This window comes from Crocodylus siamensis, chromosome 5 (genome assembly GCF_052110815.1).
Source record: "Crocodylus siamensis isolate JL-2025a chromosome 5, ASM5211081v1, whole genome shotgun sequence".
Taxonomy (NCBI): domain Eukaryota; kingdom Metazoa; phylum Chordata; order Crocodylia; family Crocodylidae; genus Crocodylus; species Crocodylus siamensis.
In genome coordinates, this window is record NC_143399.1 from 55,080,081 (window position 1) to 55,101,960 (window position 21,880).

The following is a 21,880-nucleotide window of genomic DNA, read 5'->3' on the forward strand; positions in this document are numbered from 1 at the left end:
GTCTTAAAAAGTAACTGGCCATACATTTAGGCAGCTAATTATGCTGCAAAACAAAGAAACAAGCCACAAAATTATTCCATAAAATACATGTAGCAATCTTGTGGCTGGTTTCCTTTGCTTCTTAAGTTTAATGTGTGGTAGGATCCTTACCATGTAGCATGATTCCAGCTGCGTGGTAGAGCTTGGTTGATTGCTTCCTGCATATCATCAGGCTGACATCTATGTGGTACACCTCATTGTTTTCAAAGGGCTGAGTCAGGGAAGCTCAACTGGACAAGAGGTCCTGGGATGTGGGAGCCACAGAGCTCCCCATGACTTGGCAAGTTGATTGCCTTGCCCTGTAGCTCCCAGGGAGTTGCAAAACAAGGCATTTGATGCACCCTGGCCATGAGGACCCTGGAATGGGGAGAGGTTCTCTGATCCCAGGGACCCTGTGCACTGGAATCTTTAAAAACCATGATTTCAGCCCAGCTGCATATACAGTTTTCAGATATCTGTGGTGAATTTATGAACCTTTCCTGGACCTTAGAACCCATGCAAGGACTCATCAAGGTTTTCTGATATCCCAGTGCATGGGCTCTGGCAGCCTTTTGGAATGCAGTTTCTGGGCTGAGACAGACAATTGGCTTGGATAACACCTGAGTCTCCAGCTGGCTCTGGTGGGATTCTGGGGCTGAGACAGATTAATCAGCTGATTGGCAGTCCTAGTCCTGGGACCACACTGCTTCACTGGGCACTTTGGTTTCAACCTGATGGTGCAGGTGAAACCTGGATTCTCTCTGCACTGGCCAATAGTAGTGGCACAATTTGGTTTGGATTTCCTGCCCCCCCCATCCAAAAAATGTGCATCCTGCCATGTATATATTGCATAGCAGGAGGTGTGATTGTTGAGGTCAGGAAACAGATCCCATCACACCATTAAATGAAGTGCCAGGAGCCTTGCTTTCAGTTGCAGTACCTTGTGCTGAAGCAGCCTATAGAAGCAGCTTAGCATTGCAAATGAATGGAAAGTCCTGCTCAGCTTTAAGCCTGACAGTTTTAAGATGTGAGGACACTGAGCATGTGCAAACTATAGTTTACTCTCCCATTCCAAGAACTTAATATTGACCAGATTTGTTCATATTTTTCACAGTGATTTCAAAAGGTACTGAGAAATAAGGGAATCTTCTGTCATGGTTCAGGTCTATGCTTCAAAGTATGTTGCATTAGAGTGTATTAGAGAAAAATTGCTAGAAAACTGACATGAACAAATTAGCATATTTTTCTCTAATATCATTCTTGGAAATAGCAGAACTGTGTTGCTTGAATGAATTTAAAAATCAAACATTCAGAGTGTAATTTCATCCCAAATGGTTAAAGTTTGACAAAGTCATGAGCAAGTAAAAAGAATTGGGTAAGAGGAGTATTAGATTAATTGCTGGCACTGCCAACCCCATCTGTAATAACCAATATGTCACTGGAATCAGCATCCTTATTGCTCCATATTAGGGCATTTTTGTGGATAACTTCTGCAGACAAGTGGCCAGGGACAGTGTTAATATAACATCAGTCCTTTCTTCTCTGCCACAATTGCATAATTTTTTGTAAAGTAACTTACAAATATACCAAATACATTCCTAATAATAGATGTAGAAGGACTTGTAAGTAATAGCTATGTTTTCTGCTGTGATCTTGAAAAAGTGATATGGCAAGAGATGCTATAAGGCTGCCTGCACAATGTTAAGGAGACCATGCTGTATGGAGAGACTTGAATGAGAGAGGTGAAGAGAGTGAAGCAGAAGCAAACAAATCCATAAAGGATTTTAAAAGCAGCAAGGCTGTCAGCAAATGAATATGAATCAACAGGATTTTAAGGACAGACGACCTGAGTTATGCTCATTTACATTATACCTTGGTAGCTTTCGGTACAGGCTGAAATCTGTATCTGAAACATTTTTCACCTCATACTTGGCATTTGAATCTTTTGTGAGTGAGATGTCTCTGAAGTTGTGATTGTCTGGGACAATTTTAAAATCACCAATCAGACTTGTCAAATGTCAGCTTGTATTGCTAAGACCCTGAACAATTAATGTTTGTACATTGGTTCAACTGATAGGTTGCACATAGTGAAAAAGATGCATATGGCAGTACAGGGCTGTTTTTAGTAATACAGCAACTTGCCTTAACTCCTTTGTCTGAAATGTATAGAAAAATCTTATAACCTTTTTTTTCCCCCCTCCCAGCTAGTTTTTTCAGTACAGAAGTCTGTGACTAAAAAGAGGCTTTGGAATTTTGCTGGGGAGGAGGTCCTGGACAGAGTGGCTCTTCAAGTTTGCTCCACTACAAAAAAGTATCCTTTAATGGTACATGTGTGTAGCCCTTGACCTAGAGCAAGGGTGTCCAGATGACTTGGTTTCCATCGGCCAGGCGTGGACTGCAGAGCTCCTTGCAGGCTGGACAACCCTCCTTCAGCAGCAGTTGGTTGACACAGCTCTGGAGCCTGAACCTCTTGTTGTTTGAGTAGATCTGAGCTATATGAGTACTGGAATAAGAGATGAATGGAAAAGTGGGTCTTCAGCTGGAAGAGACCTTGGGAAGGGGCCAGGTGGACTCAGAAGGGACAAGTGTTCCAATCTGATAAAGTGCATGCTGGTTGCTAAAACGAAGAGCCTCTTCCCAGTTCAACCTCCACTTTTTTCATTGTGCTCTATGCTCAGTGTTGCACCTTGCCATGCTTATAGTCCACCATTCAGATTTAGGTGTTACAGTTCATGTTTTTTGTTTAAAACAAGAGTGGAATTCTAAATAACAGGTAACTTTGCAATTGGAGGAATTTTTTTAAAAAATTGATTGTTTGGGAAGCAGTAGGATGGGTGGCAAGAATGCTATAGGCCAATGAGAAAATGGAGGGAAGTGAGTTTTACAGGTGTGGAATATTAAGGGAAGGTGGGGACTGGGTTGAACACATACCTCACAGTCATTCTCTTTAAGTTTTCTGTAGGAGGTCTGAAGAGAAAGCAAGGTTATGCAGAAGTATAAGAAGTATGAGCCCTGTCCTTCTGTCCAGAATCACAATCAGTACTATTCAGATGATATATTTAGCAAGCTGGAACATCTTTAGTTTGCAGCTGAGTTTTTCTTCATTCTCATCAATAGAGTGTCAGAGCATTGTCCAGTATTAAAAACTTAGCTTTATGTGGAAGGTACACCAACTACAAGTTGGTTCAGATATATGTTTTTACATATGTTTCTTAAATGGAGTGAAACATGCTTTTATTTTTCCTTAAGTAATAAAGACTAGTTTGTCGAACCTATGATGTACAAGATGCAAAGGTAAGGTTTGAGTACTGCGTAATATTCTGAATAAGACCTGTTTTATTTAATAGAAATACACTTTTTCTAGTAATATTGTTTTCACGATAAGTACAATCTCCTGCATCTGGTGTTTTTTTTCTCCTCTTATAGAGTTCAGCTAAACCAGCAGATTGGAAATACCAAAGTGATGTTTCTGCTTTCTGGCTATCTTTGAACTGTACAGTTAATGTTAATATCCATATTCCACTTCCTGCAACATCAGCCAACCATGAATTAGAGAAAAATACAAGGGTAACTAACCAATAATATACATCTTTATTTGTTTATTTTAGTTATTCTGTGTATCATTTTTTACTGCTTAAAATTAAATGATGGGTACTTTATTTTGAGATTCTGATGTAGGTAAGGAAATAGAAGTGGTTTCTGATAGAATATTTGACTGAGTAAAATATTCTGGTTTTTATTAAGAACTAGCCAGTTACAGTAAGTATAAGAAAAGAAGAAGAATACTCAAAAATGTTATCTTCTTGTCTATTTCATTGTTTTCTTTTTTTCTGAGAATCTTTCCTTTCACTCTGTTTAGAGTGAGATAATTATTTTGAGCACTTAACATTAACATTAAGAGGATTTACTGTCTTATAATTTTTTTATTTACTTCCTCCTAATGCAAAATCAGATTTTGGGTAGAATTTGCCAGTGGGTTGTTCTTGTCACATATATATTACTAATAGGTTCTAATCCTAGGAAATAAAGGAAAAAAGCAAAATTCAAATGTCCTATCGCTGTGTAGATACTTATAAAAATAACTTTTTATTTGGTGATATTAATTTCATTTATAAAGCCAGAAGTGTTTAGGAAATATGATTTGAGGCTTATTAGTGTGTTGTCTGTTATTGTACAAAATGTGGCTTACAGGTCTGAAGACTGGTGAAGGTGTTCTACAGGCATTTTAAGTCTTGGAATTTGGCAACACTAAACACAGTCTTCTTTGCTTTTACTGTAATTGTCTTCCCAAAATGTATACTGAAAAAACTTTATATGCTTTTGTTTTTTAAAGAATGGGTTAACTCGGTGGGCAAAACAGATAGAGGAAGGTGTTTTCCTGATCAATGGGCAAATTAAAGAAGAGGATGCAGAGTTATTGGAAGGACAAGTGAGTGCTGTATAAATGAATTACAGGTTGGCTATAAATACAAAACATTTTTGCACGGTAAATTTGGTGGGGGAAAGGTCTTCCTTAGAACATTTTGGTTCTTGCTGACATGTTCCATATATAAAAGAAAGTATTGTCCTTAGCAGTGAGAAGAAATAGAACATATTGGTGGGAAGAATTACCCTATAAGAACTATTCTGAATACTATAGGGTTTTTTGGTTTTGTTTTTAAATTGCCATTTATTTTTGTTGTACTCTATTAAAATAAAGAAGCTCATGTAAGATGCTTATAAGAGGGGGAGAAAACTTGGCAGTTTGTTTTAGTATCAAATCTGCTATTTTGTTGTTCACCCCCCTTCTCCCCAGGGGGAAAAAACAAACAAATAACGCCTAACATATTTTGTTAAAACATGTCCTTACGGTCTTTTTACATATTGCTTTCTAAAACAGTGGTTCTTAATCTTGTGATAGACTCAAGACCTTACACTTTCCAAGGAGTGCCATAGATTGTTTTTTGATTAAAGGAAAATAATAGAGCAGTCCTGTTGCAAAAAAACACCTCTCAAAAAACCGCAACAGGTTAGATTCTTTTTGACACTTATTTCTATTTTAAATATTTGGGTTAATCTTGTCAGTTATGGGTACAGGTTTCCACACCAAATAATGCTAATATTATGCAGCATCCTACATCATCCTTAAGGGTCCCATGGCACCCCTGGGTGCTGTTGCACCTTGGTTGAGAAACATTATTTAAACCTACAGTATAAAAGACACTGACATAGGGATGATGGCCACAAAGAATACTACTGTAGCAGATTTGAATAAATGTTCCATCTGTTTCATGTATCGTTTTTTTTCTTCTCTCAGAAAAAGTCAAGGGGAAATAGCCAACCCAGTATTCAAGCCTTTGATGTCAAGGTTCTGACACAGCTGGTAAGCATAATGCGTAGAAAATACCAGTAAAACTGAGTTCAGTATTATAAACAGTTTAATTCTGTGATCTTTTCATATCCTGTCACCATGTTCAATTCTGAGGCCAGAAGCAGGCACATACTATTTCCCTATCTGTAGCCTTTAGTGGGGTCCTCATTGGTATATGGTTCTCGCATACGTGGGTAGACCAGTAGGTGTTACTCTGTTCTGAAAGCTTCCTTCACTTTGATACATGGTGGTTGTGTTGTTCCACATTTATTCTAGTCTTACTGTCCTGTGTTCAGAGGCAGCTCAAGCTTCTCCATGTTGGCCAGTCACACACTGTGCCTGCATGGAGATGTTCGGCATTTTTGATGTTCATCCTGACTCCCTCCTGCGATCACCACAGTTTTTTATTAGTGTTGCTGGTAGTGTTTCATCTAGTTGTTCTAAAGAGGAAACTGTTCCGTGATATTAGTTTACTGGGAGCAACAATGTGGCCGTGAAGTGGGTGCCCCTCATCTCTGCTAATTTAAGGAGTGGAGTTCATCTTAAAATCCCATACAAGGTCAGTGGGGAAGTAGGTAGCTGTTATATCATAAGGCCACAAGTGAGTATTTCTGATTCTAGTCTCTAGGCCTGTGTAACACAGACTGTACCATCTCCCTTTGTTCCTGTATCTCATAACTTCTAGTTCCACTTGGCTTTCTGGCTTGCTCTCTGAGTCTTATTACATGTAATGAGTGTGTCAGGTCTCTGCCAATACTTTTAACTATCACTTCTTTTTTTTTGGCTGAGGTGTGGTAGAAAGTTGAGGACTGTTGTTATCTTACTGGCTAATTGCCCATCAAGAATGATGGATTTCAGGGAGTGTTTACATGGCCCCCCCATGCCCCTCATTCACCCTTTGGGGCTGGCCATGCAAAGACTCCCTCCGCCACCACCTCCTTCAGCCTCCGATGCGGGGGCTTTCGCCCTCTGCCTTGCAACAGGGCTTCCCCCCACCTCCCCTCCCTGCTCCTCTCCCTCCCTATGTGGTCTTTGGGCCAAATAATTGCCTGCTTCTGGCCTACATCATCCCTGATCAATGGTTGTCCAAGCTCTTCCTCAGCACCCCCAGTGATAGAGAATCCACAACTTCCCTACACAATCTATTCCTTTGCCTCACTTACTTTTAACAGTAGAGAAGTTTTTCCTGATATCCAGTCTAAATTTCCCTTGCTACAATTTCAATTCATGGGTCTGCATCCTCCTCTGCAGCAAGAGAGAAAAGTTTTCCCTCTTCTTTATGGCAGTTCTTTCGGTATTTGAAGACTGCTATCATATCCCCTCTTAAGTGTCTTTTCTGCAAGCTGAACATGCTTAGCTACTTCAGTCTCTCCTCATCTGACTTGCTTTCTAAGCCCTTTGTCATCTTTGTTGACTGCCTCTGGACACTCTAACTTCTCCATGTCCTTTATAAAATGTGGAACCCAGAACTGCATACACTACTCCAGATGAGGCTTCACTAGCACTGAATAGAGAGATGCCAGCACCTCCCATGTCTTGCATCTAATGTTTCTGTTGATGAATTCCAAAACTGCATTGGCCTTTTGTGCTGCTATATCACACCACAGACATCTTTGATCTACCAAGATTCCTAAATCCTTTTCCATAGTGCTGCCATCTCCAACAAGGTGTCACCTATTTTATATTTGTGTTTATGATTATTCCTCCTGAGGTGTAGCACCTTGCATTTGTCCACACTGAGCTTCATCCTGTTAGCAATAGCCCAATTTTCCAATCTGTTGTGATCCTTCTGAATTGTTCTTGCATCCTCCAGTGTGTTCACATCCTCCAGTGTGTTCACATTCATTCCCAGTTTCATGTCTTGTACAAACTTGCTCAAGAAGCTTTCTATGCAAACATCCAAATCATTAATGAACGTGTTGAACTGCATTTGAAACTTCCTGCCATTCTGACATGGATTCATTTATAATTACCCTTTGCTTGTGGCTGTTGAGCCAGTTATCTTTTCACCTGTGAGAGGGCTGTCCCGCAGTTGTCCAAGCCAGCGAGTCTTCCCTGAGGTGATTCCTTTTCTCCCCCTCGACTTAAGGCATCTGTCTCCCGGCGTTCCACAATGCTCCCGCACTCACCCATGCAGCAGGGTTTGCAAAGAAGTGTTTTCCTTTTTCTTACTGACCTGCTGCCTCTCTTGAAGTCTGTCTCTTCCAGCGCCCTCCAAGATTACAGGTATGATCTTTCTTCCACCTTCTGGAGTCCCTGTGGTTTTCTTCTTTTTCTTCTGGTGCCTGAAGGCAAAAATCAATGCCCCACTGCTGTCTTTTATCCCCCGCTTTTTGTGGGCTAATCGCCTGCACCTTTTCTGGGTGTGTGATGTCTGCCACCTGACAGAGTTCATTGTCAGGTCAATCCTACCCAACTCTAAGTAACAGGGCTCCTGTCTGAGTCCCTGATACACCCCTCCCCCCTAAGATCAGTAGTCCTCCTCATCCAGAAACAGCCCCCCATTGCAACCAAGAAAAAGAAAAAACAACAAGGAAGAAACAAACAAACAAGAAACGAATGAGTTCTTCTAAAGCTGGTATCTTCATTCACCTGACAGGTAAGCCTTGTTTGCTGTCTGGACGAGAGAGAAAGTCGACGTTCCCACACTGTCTCCCTGCACGATGTCTTACTGCAAAGTAAAAGGGTTGTAAGGCCAGGGACCACCTCATTAGCCTAGCATTATCTAGCTTTGCTGTCCTCAACCAGCGAAGGGGTGTGTGTTCAGTTATCAACACAAATTCTCTTGCGAAGAGATAATAACAAAACAATTCTATTCCCCACCAGATAGGTAAACATTCTCGCTCAGTTGTAGAGTAGTGAGTTTCTGCAGGGTTTAATTTTTTTCTGGCAAAAGCTATGGGTCTTTCCTCGCCCTTATCTTCTTTAAAGAGAATTGTCCCCAGTGCTACTCCTGAGACATCTGTCTGTAAGTAAAACATCTTCTGAAAATCTGGAGCATACAATATTGGGTGTTGGCACAGAGTGGTTTTTACTTGCTCAAAGGCGCAGAGTGCTCTTGTGTTCCATTGCACTGGGTTTCGATGAACTTTGGTTAATTCTCTTAAGGAAGTCGCCTTTTCTGAGAATCCTGATATAAAATGTCAATAGTAAATGGCGAACCCCAGGAAGGATCGTAATTGTTTGAGTGTCTTTGGCAAAGAATGTTGTTGTATAGCTGCCACTTTGTCTGCCACCGGTTTTATGAGTCTCCCTCTTTCCGGGTGCGCGCTTCCTGGGATTGGCCATGAGTCCTGCCTGTCTCAGTTCCTTCAGTACCTGACATAGGTGTTGATGGTGTGTCTCCCAGTCTTGTGAGAAAATGATGATACCATCGATCCATGCTGTGGCATATGTCTGATGTGGTGCTAATACCTGTTCCATCAACTTCTGGAAGGATGCAGCTGCCCCGTGGAGCCCAAATGGCTTTCGCTTAAATTGGAACAGGCCCCATGGAGTGCCAAAGGCCATCTTTTCTTTATCAGCAACTGCCATATAAATCTGCCGATAACCCTTGGTCAGGTCCAAGGTGGATATATATTGGGCCTGACCAATTTTCTCCAGCACGTCATCCACTTGTGGCATTGGAAAGACATCAAATATAGCAATTTCATGAATCTTATGGTAGTCAATACATAAGTGTATCGAACCATCTGTTTTTGATACCACCACCATCGGAGTTCTCCACAGACTTCTAGACTCCTTGATGACTTCCATTTTCCTTATTTGGTCGATCTCTTGTTTTACTGCTGGCCAGAGGTGACAAGGTAGCCTTGTCCAGTGATTACATATCACCTGTCCCGGCAGTGTTAAGATTTGGTGGTAGACGCCTTTAGCTAAACCTGGTATCTCCCTGAACATGTCACGGAATTCTCATACCAGGACTTTCACATCTTCTTGTTGTGGGATCTTTAATTGGTTATCAATTTCTGGTTCTCCGGTAGAGTTTTAGGCCCTGAGGTACCGACACTTCCTCTTCATCAAATTCATTCACTTTCTTCATCAACCACTTGTCTTGCTGTCACCACCTCTGTAACAGGTTGATGTGGTAAATCTGGTTCCTTTGGGTAGGCGTGTTTCGGAGAACCTTATAGTTTACTGGTTCTGTCTGTCTTGTTACCTGAAAGGGTCCCTGCCACCGGGATAAGATCTTATGGAAGTTATCAGGAAGTAATACTAACACCCAATCTCCCACTTGTAATTCTCTCTCCGTGGACTGGACGTCATAATATTGCTTTTGTTTCTCCTGGCATTAACTCAGATTCTGTTGAGCTATTTCTTGAACTTTCTCCAGGCATTCCCAGAAGTCAGCTGCCACTTGTGATAAAGCTACCTCACCACCCTCTCTTTTCCATTCTTCACTTCAAGATCAAGAAGTCCCTGTGGACTGTGACCATAAACTAATTCAAACGGGGTGTACCATGTTGAGGCTTGCAGGGCCTCCCTTACGGAGCAGAGTAGTGGGGGGTATCATGGCATCCCACTCCCGGGGATCCCCTTGAATGCAAACCGGAATCATTCCCTTCAGGGTGCAGTTAAATTGTTCTAGTAATCCATCTGTCTGAGAGTGATAGAGGTATGTAATTGCTTAATCCTCAGAACTTGGCAGACTCCTTCTAGGATTTTAGACATGAAATTCTTCCCTTGATCAGTAAGGATCTCACAGGGAATGCCTACCCATGCAATCCACTTCAGGAGGGCCCCTGGTATTACCGTAGCTGTTACTGATCTTAGGGGCACTGCTTCAGGAAAGTGGGTAGCATAGTCAATGATCACCAAAATAAACTGGTCTGCTCCCAGGGAACAGCCCTGCCACATCCAGGGCAATCCGGTCAAATGGGAACCCTGCCAGTGGCATGAATATTTGGGGTACCCTTGTAGGTTTTATCCCTCCTGTCTTTTGACACTTGGGGCGTGCGGCACAAAACTTTTCAAACATTTTGTAAAGGCCAGGCCAGAAGACCTGCCGTTTCAGACGCGCCTCCATGTTATTTCATCCCAGATGCCTTCCCATGGGAAGCCTGTGGGCAACCCATAGTAGTCTCCCAATATTTGCGAGGAATAAGGATCTGACTCTTCAACTTCTTCGTGGCTTTCCACCTGATAGAGGATGCCCCTTCTTACCTCATATCATGGACTCTGTCCTGCCTTCTGGTGAGCCACTGTTTTTTCTCCATCTTTAGCCAGCTGAGACTGCCAAATATTTTGGAATAGGGGTTCTTGTCTTTGCTCATCATGAAAATACCCCCTCACCTATCAGTTGCTCTATATCTAGGTCATCTTGTTGATCCTTCTTTGGATCTCCGAAGCAGGCTGTTCTGGGGTCCCTTTCCCACTTGCCCCCTTTCTTGGTGATGATTCATGCAAGGACTTCCTCTAGATGTGGCCAATCTACTCCTAAGAGCATGGGTCAAGGTAGTATTTCAGCTAGGCCAATGGCAGTTTCTTCTGTGTGACTGAATACCGTCAGGTGAACCCTCCTTCGTTCATAAGTGTATGAAGTCCCATGAATACAGATCATGCTCACCAGGTTCTCCGGGTTCCCTAGATGAGATGGAAAAAGATGAGCCCAAGTCACTGATTGGGAACAACCGCTATTGATCACTGCAAGTACGATAGTGTCTCCTATTCTTACTTCAACCACTGGTTTGTTTTGAAAGCCTGCCCCTTATACCAGCGTGAAACTGCAATCCATTTTTTCATCATGAGTATTATTGCTGGCAGTTTCGGTCTGGACTTTTCTCGGACGGAACTGTTAGATATGCCCTTTTTCCCCACATCTGTAGCATGTTACTTCTCTTGAATCCCAGGTTCAGAGTTCTTGTCCCAAATTCCGAGTATTCTCTCCCCGCTACAACTGGTTAGATGTTCCTTGCCAGGCCCTAGTTATTGGATGGACCTCCTGAGCGGTCTCTCCTAGGGCCCTCGCCATCTTCTGCTGCAGCATAATCTTCAGCAAGTCGTAGAGCTTCTGCTACAGTCTTAGGTTGATGGCAAATTGAGTTCCCATTGCTGGGAACTACTGCTAAGATCAGTAAGGAATTGCTCTAGCACTATAACGTCTATCACTTCTGAAAGAGTACGTGTCTTAGGCTGCAACCATCTTTCTGCCACATCTCTTAGCATGTGGGCCAGTAGATGGGGTTGAGTCGCTTCAAGGCCCTTTTAGCCTGAAATTTCTGGCGATAAGTCTCAGAGGAAATATCTAATCGATATAATATTGCCACCTTTACCTTCCAGTAATTCTAACCTCTGTCCTGTTGAGGGCACAGTAAGCCGCTTGTGCTGGTCCAATAAGAGGAGGTCCGATTTGAGCTGCCCAGCTTCCCAGGTCCCATTTTGCAGCTGTAGCCGTCCTTTCAAAGGCTTCTAGGTATGTTTCCACATCATCATCCAGAGACATACGAGGTGACCTGCTTCTGTCTCCCTCCTTCCCCATTAACATCAGTTGTGCCTCAGTGTTTTCACATAAATCTTGTTGACGAGAGAAAAGGTGGACCCTTGCTTCTGCCCCAAGTCCTCATTCGCACAATCGCTTCCAGCTGGGCCTGTTTGGGGCTGGACTCAATGATCTTCCAGCCATAATGAATATAATGTCTATGAAATCCTTGTAGGAGTTGCAGGGTAATACTATAAGCCTGCTGCCACTCGGTGGGACCTTGTGTATCCATGGACTCCATCCTGGCTGGAAGTGTATGAAAGTTATTCTCAGGATGCTTGAAGATGTTCCTGGCCAATGCACCAGTGTGTGAGAGGGTTTTATCTTCATCTCCCCTCTGTACTCGCCCACCACAACTTAGATGTGAAGAAAAGAAAAGAAAAGAAAAGGGGATCAGTGTTCTTTAGTGTCTGAGAAAGATAAATGCCACCCAGATGTTAGTCTCACAAGGTTAATTTATTTTCAAACTAAATGTGATACAATTGTAGCAGTCTCATCAATCCTTTCAATTGCCAGAACAACCCATTATTGAGAAGGACTCTCCCCTCTGGATACACCTTTTCAACTTTGTATCTAAGTTATGTTGCTATTTGCCTCATTAATGATGCCTGCTATCCGCATAACTCTTTTTGTTACTGAGGGCTTGTGCTGAGAGCCGCTCCCTGCTGGTTCTTCATAGCTGGTCTCTCTGCTCTCAGGTATTAATTGTCCTCCCAGGGTAGGAAGCTTGAGGGAAGCTACTCTTAGTCCCTGTCTCTCCCCTGAGGGGTACTGGCTCTCTCTCCCTCTCTGAGCTCCTGTCAGCTGCGTCCTGCCGCTTCACAGTGCTCCTGCAGTTGTCTAAGCCACCAGGTCTTCCCCAAGGTGATTTCTTTTCTCCCTCTCAGCTTAAGGCATCTGTTTCCTGGCGTCCTGCAATGCTCCCGCACTCACCCATGCAGCAGGGTTTGCAAAAAAGTATTTTCCTTTTTCTTACTGACCTGCCACCTCTCTTGAAGTCTGTCTCTTCCAGCATCCTCCAAGATTACAGGTATGATCTTTCTTCCACCTTCTGGAGTCCCTGTGGTTTTCTTCTTTTTCTTCTGGTGCCCGAAGGCAAAAATCAATGCCTCGCTGCCATCTTTTATCCCCTGGTTTTCACGGGCTAATCAGCCGCACCTTTCCTGGGTGTGTGATGTCCGCCACCTGACAGAGTTCATTGTCTGGTCAATCCTACCCGACTCTGTCTAAGTAACAGGGCTCCAGCCTGAGTCCCTGTTACACCACATTGTAGTAGTTTTGTCCAGCCCACATTTCTTCAATTTGTTTACAAGAAATTTTTGCAAGATCTTGTCAGAAACCTTGCTGAAGACCAGATATGCTATATCCACAGCATTCCCTTTACCCACCCGAATAGTTACTTTGTCAAAGAAGGAGATCAGGATTGTTTGACATGATTTGTTTTTCATAAATCAGTGCTGGCTGCTTGTGATCAGCCTTTCCTTCTTCAGATGTTTGCAAATAGATTTTCTTATGATATGCTCCAGTGACTTCCCAGGTATTGAGGGGAGGCTAACTGGGTTGTAGTTTCCTGGGTCCTCCTTGCCTTTTTTAAAGAGGGGCACTACACTGGCCCTTTTCCAGGCCTTGGGTACCTGGACTATCTCCTATGACTTCACGAAGATCATTGTCAAGGGCTCTGAGATCTCCTCTGCCAGTTCCTTCAGGACCTTGGGATAAAGTTCTTCTGGCCCTGCTGACTTGAATTCATACAGACTCAAGAAAGGCTCTCTGACCATCTCTCTTGTCATCTCCCCCAGCTTACCTCTTCCTTATCCAGATAATTCTTACTAGGGGACTGGCAGCTTAATTTTTTTTGTGACGACTGAAGCAAACTAGCTGTTGAGCAGATTTATCACCTTTGCAACATCTGGCTAGTTAACAGAGAACCTACAGCTTCCTTGTTCCTTTTTGTTGTCCTTAACCTCCGTTACTAGGTGCAGCATGCTTCCTTGGTGACCTGCCGATTCTTACATTGCCTGTATGCTTTCCTTTTCCATTTGAGGCATTTTAGAAGCTCCTTGGACAGCCACTTTGATCTCTTGCCATTCTTTTTGTGGTTCCATTGTCAGGACAATTTTTTGTTGGGCTTCCAACACTGTGCCTCTTAAAAGCTCCTAGCCCTCCTGGGAGACTTTATCCTTCAATATGTCTTCCTGTGGTACCATGCCTGTTTAAAAAAGGCAGATTTCATTTGACTCAAGGACTTAAATCTAGTGTCCTAATTTTGCTGACCTCATGCTTTACCTGCCTCAGGATTTGGAAATTTATCATACCATGATCACTTCCTCCCAAGTTACCCATCACCTTCAAATCCTCCACCATTTCTTCCCTGTCAGTCAGGACAAGGTCCAAGATAGAATTTCCCTTAGTTGTATTCTCCAGTTTCCAGAATAGGAAGTTGTCCTCCACACAAGTTAGGAACCAGCTTGATATTTTGGCTGATTACAGACATTAAAAAAACAAACAAAATGGTGCTTTATTTTAAACTTGAAAAGTTCCTTTCTTTTTTTTCTTCTTAAAGCCTCCGGAGAGGGGACCCAAGCTCCACTGGGATGGGGCCTGCATGCCACCTGTTTAGCAGGTGTCTTGCTCTCTCACTTTCAAATCTTGCCTGCCACCACTTGATGCAAATGGAAAGAGATAGGAGGTAGTACCTGCTTAGCGAGAGTATGCTAAGGTTAGCGTGGGTCAATGCCAAGGTCTTCTGTGGGGCTCGTCCTCGTATACCCCACTGCTTTCTGCTCAGGGCTCTAGTTGGTGCTAGTCACATGCGTTTAGCTGGCCTGAGCGATTGCCCTGCAGCTCAGGCACAGAAGGAAGCAGCTGAGTTGTCTGAAGTTGGTGCATTTCAGCAGTAATTGCTGAAGTTTGCTGTAGGTTCTGGGATCACCTGGGCTTGGCCTGTGTAAAGAAGCAAATAAATTAACAACTCAAATGATTGTGCCCTAGGCCGTTCTCTGGCTCTACAGGCGCTTCAGTCGCTTTCCATCAGGCATTCTGTCAGACAAGGGTGGCCCTGTACTGGCTTAGCCCCTACAGATACCTGGCTCCCCCAGCAGCCTGGTTGTCTGATATCAGTGTGGAGAACTCAAATGTGTGGGGTCTCAGGTTCCTGGTCCACGGGGAAACGTGATGAGAGTCCTTATTGTGCATTCTCCCACTCCTAATATCAGTGTGGGCTTTCATAGGGGTATCCAGGCTAATGTAAGCCAATCCAGTCCCTTGTGCACCCCCACCTGCCCTGCTGCTGCTGGTAATTGTTAGGTGTTCCTGAGGGGCTCATTATCCCCTGCAGCTGCTTCCTTCAAACCCCAAATGACACTGCACCGGCTGCCTGTTCTTCCTTGGGCCTGTGGTTCTGATCTCTGCCCTGATTTAGGCACAGGGCTCAGGAGATGCCTGCTGTGTGCTGGCTGCCTGTCTGGCAGTGCCACAGGGCTTGCCCCAAGAGCTGAGGCTTGCCGTTTCCCTGCGAGTCCAGCAGGAGATCTGCCAAGTGTGCCGGCAGCCTCTATTCTGGTAAGCACAGGGCTCTGCCTGGCCCCTACTGCAGTCTGTAAGCAGCCTTTATGTTTGGCTATATTGTTTTTCCACCAGATATCCAGAAAATTGAAGACTCCCATCAGTACCATCCCATAGATCTTTGATAAATTTGTCTGTTCCTTGAGAAGTGCCTCTTTGACCTCCTCTTCCTGATTTGGTGGCCTGTAATGAATCCCCACCATTATATTGTTGCTGCATTTTTTTACCCCTCACTTTCACCCAAATTCATTCTGCTTTGCCGTCTTCCTCCTGATCCGGGGAACAATTGTGCATGTGTTTGACATATAAGGCAGCACTACCACTTTTTTCCCAATCCTGTCCTTCAGCAACAGTGTAACCCACTGTTGGCATTACAATCATAAGAGCTGTCTCACAAGGTCCCAGTGATACCAGTCAGATCACAGTTCTTTTTATAGGTTGCGTCTTCCAGGTCTTGTTTATTTCCCATATTTTTTGCATTTGTATACATGCATTGGGTGTATTTCACATTTTGACTTACTTGCTTCTCTTTTGCACCACTTGTTGCAGTCCTGTAGCTCTCTGGCCCTTTCCCAGAGTTAAGTTGCTTTGAGTCCCTTCCCCTCTGTACTACATGCTCAATTGCTTGAGGGTTTTGATGTTCATCCCCTGTGACACCTAGTTTAAAGCTCTTCTTACTGGGTTGGCCAGACAACACCATCTGCTCAATGTAGATATTGTAAATTAGACTTACTACTTACAGTAAATATACAAACTTTCTGTAACTTAAAACAGAGTTTCAAATCATAGTATACAAATTAAATTACTAGAAGTGCTGTATTGATATTAGCAGCAAAGCTTTTGAATAAAAATCATGTTAATTCTGTACCCTAAGCATATACCAAAAAGTATATATTATTCTGTTTGTAAAAACAATAGAGACTAAGATGTAAGAACCAACAGAGGGAGCTTAATTATCTGACAAGTGCTGTTTTGATAGCAGTGCTAGATATACCTCTTGTGACTTTTTGTTTACTGATGACAGATAAGTATATTAATTGCAAGAAATTGAGGGAATTTTTAGCTTTTGAAAGCACCTGGTACTGTATTGCATGAATTTGTATAAATACCAAAATGTGTGTTAGCACTGAGAAAATGGTGGTGGCATGCTTTTGAACTAAAGCACGTCAAAGGTATTTTAGTTCAAAAGTACTCTGTCGCCATTTTCTGCATGCTGACATGCATTTCCTTGTTTATACAAGTGTAAGAGATGCAGCATCACTTTGCATGCAAAGCTGACTCGATTAATTGAGTCTGCTCTGACATGCTGGATCTCTGGCACGTTGCAGCATGAAAAGGTATGTGTATAAGTGCCCTGAGTTCCTGAAAAAACAGAAAATTCTTATGAGCTGGAAAAGGAGGTCCCTTATGTTTATTCTTTTTGTAAATTAAGGACTTTGAATGGGGCTGGGAGGGGCAATAACATCAATTTTTAAAATTAACATGGTAAAATTAATGCGATATCAGAAAGTGGCTTTCTTATTGATACTACAGATTCATAGCTAAGATTAGAACTGAAATGTTTTTTTTTCTTTTCAGTCCCAGAGTTCAAGTCACAGATCCACAGCTACTGTCCAGGTCTGCAGAGGCTCCATAAATCTTAAAGGTGCTATCAAATGTAGAGCTTACATTCATAATAACAAACCAAGAGTTAAAGATGCAATCCAGGTATTGAATTAAGTAATTATATTCCTTGCTTTTGAAGCACTTCCTTTTTAGTCTTTCTGAAATATTTTACTGAAATCCTAAAATTTATTGAACTAAGTTTCCCTTTGGTAGATTGATAATCATAGGGTTGGAAGAGACCTCAGAGAGCATCTGGTTCAACCCCCAACATTTTCAGTCTCCCCTGGTCTCCCATGTGACAGGTAGTGATACTTACCACTATACTAACATGAACTAACAGGCCCACACTAACATACTGGCATGGATCAGCTAATAACAGGCCCACGCAGTCTAGAATTTTAAAAATTATTTTGTATATAACATCAGTGTTAAAAGCCTTCAATTTCATGTATTCCAGTGTGACACTTTGTGTGTGTAAGACATAAACCAATGACCTTTTTATTTACAAAATGGAACCCCAGTAATTTTGGTGGAGGGGTGTATCTGAGGACAGCATTTGACCTGATGCTTCACAACTATGTGAGCAGCCCTGAACACTGTATGGATCTGAATTAAATCAGTCTCTCAAAATAATTTTGGAAACAGACAAAGTATTTTTAAAGAGAGTCCCAATTTGTCTAAGATGATAAAGGAAATCTTTGTACAACTCAGCTTTCAGGATCTTTGCCCTAATTTTTTATGTCAATTTAAGCTTATTTTATAAAATGCTATAGTATGATGATTTCAATAATGCTGGTGATTTTATCATAGTATGCTAGAGGGTTTTTTGGTCAGGCCTTTTTGTTATTGGCTTTACATTTCTATATTGTTGTAGAGGTGGACTGTATTCATAGAACGGACTCGCCAACCCCCACATGGTTGTTTTTTGCTAATTATAAATCATTCAGATCTGGTTTTTTGCATCACTTATATTCCTGCTTTTGATCCTTGCAGGCTTTGAGAAGAGATATAATAAACACACTCTCAGACCGTTGTGAAATATTGTTTGAAGACCTGCTTATAAATGAAACACCTGGCAAAAAAAGTAGGACTTTAAAGAGAAAACAAAATACTTTGTAATATAGTTTGCTTTACTGATAGTCAGCAGGAATCAGTCTGAAGTAGTGAAATCTGAATGTAGTCAAAGAAGATTAAAAATGCATTTGGCAGCACAGTTATTTTACAAGCGACTGGTGGGGCAGAAAAGGATGAACTAGTTAAGAAAGATTTTTTTCAAGTTCAGATATTGTTCTTTAGGACTATTTTTTTCTCTCACAGCTGTTATTGACTAGCTTCTGGATACAGTAGAGCTTCAGGTTTTATTCTTTCCTTGGCTCTGCAGACCAAGAATTTAATGACGTGCTGTAGTCAGAGATTCAGCATTAAGGTGTTGTTATACGGAAGAATTTTAACACTTAGAAATGAAGTGATAATTTTTGTGACGTTCCTGCTGGACAGTAAAAATTGAAAAGTACATAAGAACTTTGCTAGATTGAAAAAGAAATTGAGCACTTACCTGGATAACAAGAATATCCAGATTTATAACAAATCATGACCAAAAAGTTGTATTAAATCTCTTGCTTCATGGATTCTGCCAACCTATAACTGTTTAACAACCTGAATTAAACTGTATGTGGCTGACATGGTATAATATAGTTTGGCAACCTCTTCCTGTTTTCCTAACTAGATCTAGAAACATAGTCACTCTGGTGTCAATGTCCTCAGTATTATCATGTGTCAGTTTTGTATATTGGTGGGTTTTAAAAATAATGATAAACCTCTAAAGTCAAGTCATATCAGTTCAGTTTTTTGAATGAATGGCTACAAGTTTTGTATTCAGTTCAAGGCTGGAAATATAAATATTCCATAAATTAACTTTTTTGTAAAAGTAATTTTTTGCTCTTGATTATAAACCTGAGCTGCCCAACTTTGGTGTAGCCAGGGGCTACAGGCCTTCAAGGTCTGCCACTGTGTACTGCATGGTAAACCCTTCCCCCTCTACCCTACTCCTACTACACGGTATCATTGCTGCTGTGCTGCACTCTGTGGGGTCCATGGGTTCTCCTGAGCCCACCCACTGTGGACTCCCCAGGCATGTGGGCAGGGAGCAAAAGCTAGAGGAGGAAAAGAAAGCCTGGCAAACATGGTGGCAGCAGCAGCAGGTTGATAATGTGGGGAGTGAATCCTGGGGGCTGCAGGATATCCCTGTAATAAAGCATGAGAACATACTTTACCACCTCTGGTGATTCATGCTCAGATTACCCTTCAAGATCAATTATTTTGTGACCACTGTAGGGATTTTAGAAGACCATCCTTTTTAAAGCAACAAGTAATGTATTATTGGGTGTTTGAAAAGAGAAACACTGAATGAAGGGAAAACTGTATGCTGTTAATACTGTGTTCATCACCAACTTTAGGATACCATTATGTGTGCAAAAATGGAATAGGTACATGGTAAAAATCTAATATCAAAAGATACTAGATTTACCCAAATAACTTTGTCTGCCTATGTCCTTAGACCAACATAGCTACAACCTGTAACCCTAGTAAAAATTGTGATTTATCAGGTGCATGCAGTCTTCCATTTTCTCTTTAGGTGGCACTTGTGCTCTGTGCCTTCTAACTACTGCATAGGAAAACCACATGCTTGCAATCCTTTCTGATGCTGAAACTATTTTTTTATAAAACACTCTTATCACCAACATACCCATTGTTTCCTTGGGTCTCTCTTTGAAAGATAAAGGGCCTAGTCAACATTCTTGATTTATCATCACATCTGAAGGTCATTTGTCTCCTTCAGGACCAGTGAAAAGTGTTATATAAAACCTATTAATTTCAGTTAGTAGGCATATAATTTATTTTATAAATATCAGTGGCCAGAATTTCTAAGGCACAGTGAAAAAGAAATCATCTGAAGTATGTGAAATCAGTTTTTTTGTTCCAGGTAAATGTCAGTTCTTATCTAGTAGGGTTTTTTTTGTTTTGTTTTTATCTAGTGAATGCAGGTTACAACAAGGTTTTCAGAATAGCTAGTAGCTGCCTTAGTTTTTTTTAAATTTCCTTTCTTTCTTTTATAGATCTCAAGAGGGAGTATCATGCTTTGCCTCAGAGAGTGTTTGCCCCCATTGCTGGATCCAGTGTGACACTCTGTGATTATAAATTTGGAGATGAGTCAGCTGGGGAAATCCAAGAGCGGTTTGTTGAGATGCTGGATCAAGCTGTGCATGCTGAGGATATACATGTAGCAGAGGAAATGAACATGGGTAAATATAGGATCCTGAGTTAAAAACTAAACTATAATAGGGATTGCAGAATAGTTGATCGATGGTACAGACTGATTATACAGGGAAAGCTCTGTTATCCGGCATCCCCTCGGAATGGGGGATGCCGGATAACAAAATATGCTGGTTAATTGAGTGGTCCCGGCCACCGCTTCTGCCGCCACATCTGGAGCATTCCTCTGCCCCTCCTGTGGCATTGCCGTCCCTCCCACCTCATCGCCACCCGTCCCGCGGGGCCCACAGGAAGGCAGGCCCCGCATAGCCCTACGCAGCCTGTTATGCTCCCAGGCCATGAGGGCTCGGCAGCACAGGCTGCTTTGTCCCTAGCCGTGGGGGCTCAGAGAAACTGGAAGTGCTGCAGTGGGCACTTCCAGTTTCACTTTATCTTACAAGCCAGCATGCCAGTTAGTAGAGCATGCTGGCTTCTAAGATGTCAGATAATGCAGCTTTTACTGTACTAATGTTCATGGTATGTAGGTAAAATATACCTGCTGATCACATTTTAAATATGCTTGTAAGAGAAAAATTAGATGCAAGGAGAAGTGTGTGTAGTTAGGGAAGGGAGGGGAGGTCTTGTTTTGTTTTTCTTTTTCTCGCTGACATTTAACAGCTTAATGTGTGCTCACTCGTGCGCATGTGCACACTCACTCTTCTTTTTTTCTTCTTTTAATTTGTCTGTCAAATGTGATGTGGGAGACGCTTGCTCTCTTTGTCTCTGTCTAATATAACATTTAATATCCTGTTAAGCATTCAAACTGTTAGCCTTTCTTTTTTCCCCCTGAAGCCAAGATTAAAAAAAAAAAAAAAGGTTGGTCTCTTCCCATAGTTTACGCTGATGTTTTGTAATATGTTGAAAGATCTTAACTGCTTTTGTTTTCTCAGAGCTACTGTTTTATTGCTTCAAAACGGAATATTTTAGGTAGAGGAAGTGCAGTGTATTGCTGCAATTCCACCTATATTGATTTAAATGTACCCTAGAAGACAATTAATTAATTTTACTGAGTCCCATATTTTATTTTGTGAATTTCAAAACCAGCTAGAAATTTCTTGATCCATTGTAAATTGATTGAAATGTACCTGTTTGAATTAGATTGATTGATAGTGAAATGATCATGAGTGGAGAGAGCCAGGGGTGAATTTGGTTCAAGAGTACTAAATCAGGAATTAATTAAAACACAGAAAGCAAACATTTTACTAACATCTCTAATACATTTTATTGTTCTTAATCATTTTAAAACTAATAACAAGGTAATCTTTGATAGCGTAGCAAAATACAGGTTGTACTGTGGTCATAGATCTTGATCATACTGACAGTATTGTCTTTTTAGAGAGGGACACATGATCCCTGTCTCAGTTTACAACGCGGGTGGCCAGTCTACAGCCCATATGCCTCAAGTGGCACAGGCAACCTCTGCGTGGCACACAGTAGATCAAGGAGGGGACAGACAGTGTAGTGGCAGATTGGGATAGGAAACAGAAAGCAGAGCAACAGATTGGGAAGAGGGAGCAGGAAGAAGGAAGTAGAGCGGTTAGACTGTGCAAGGG

The 21,880-nt window shown here is 41.9% G+C and overlaps 1 protein-coding gene across 3 annotated transcripts in view; it reads left to right on the forward strand.

Moving 5' to 3' along the window:
- The window catches only part of ODR4 (odr-4 GPCR localization factor homolog), a 48,994-nt gene that overhangs the window by 13,915 nt on the left and 13,199 nt on the right, over positions 1-21,880 (forward strand). For all 3 annotated transcript variants that reach the window (XM_090048348.1, XM_090048347.1, XM_090048349.1), the window contains 8 exons: positions 2,223-2,329; positions 3,276-3,312; positions 3,445-3,585; positions 4,352-4,447; positions 5,315-5,380; positions 16,989-17,117; positions 18,009-18,099; positions 20,132-20,317. In XM_090048348.1, coding sequence (XP_089904474.1) covers positions 2,223-2,329; positions 3,276-3,312; positions 3,445-3,585; positions 4,352-4,447; positions 5,315-5,380; positions 16,989-17,117; positions 18,009-18,099; positions 20,132-20,317 — 853 coding nt within the window. The remainder of the gene's footprint in view (positions 1-2,222; positions 2,330-3,275; positions 3,313-3,444; positions 3,586-4,351; positions 4,448-5,314; positions 5,381-16,988; positions 17,118-18,008; positions 18,100-20,131; positions 20,318-21,880) is intronic.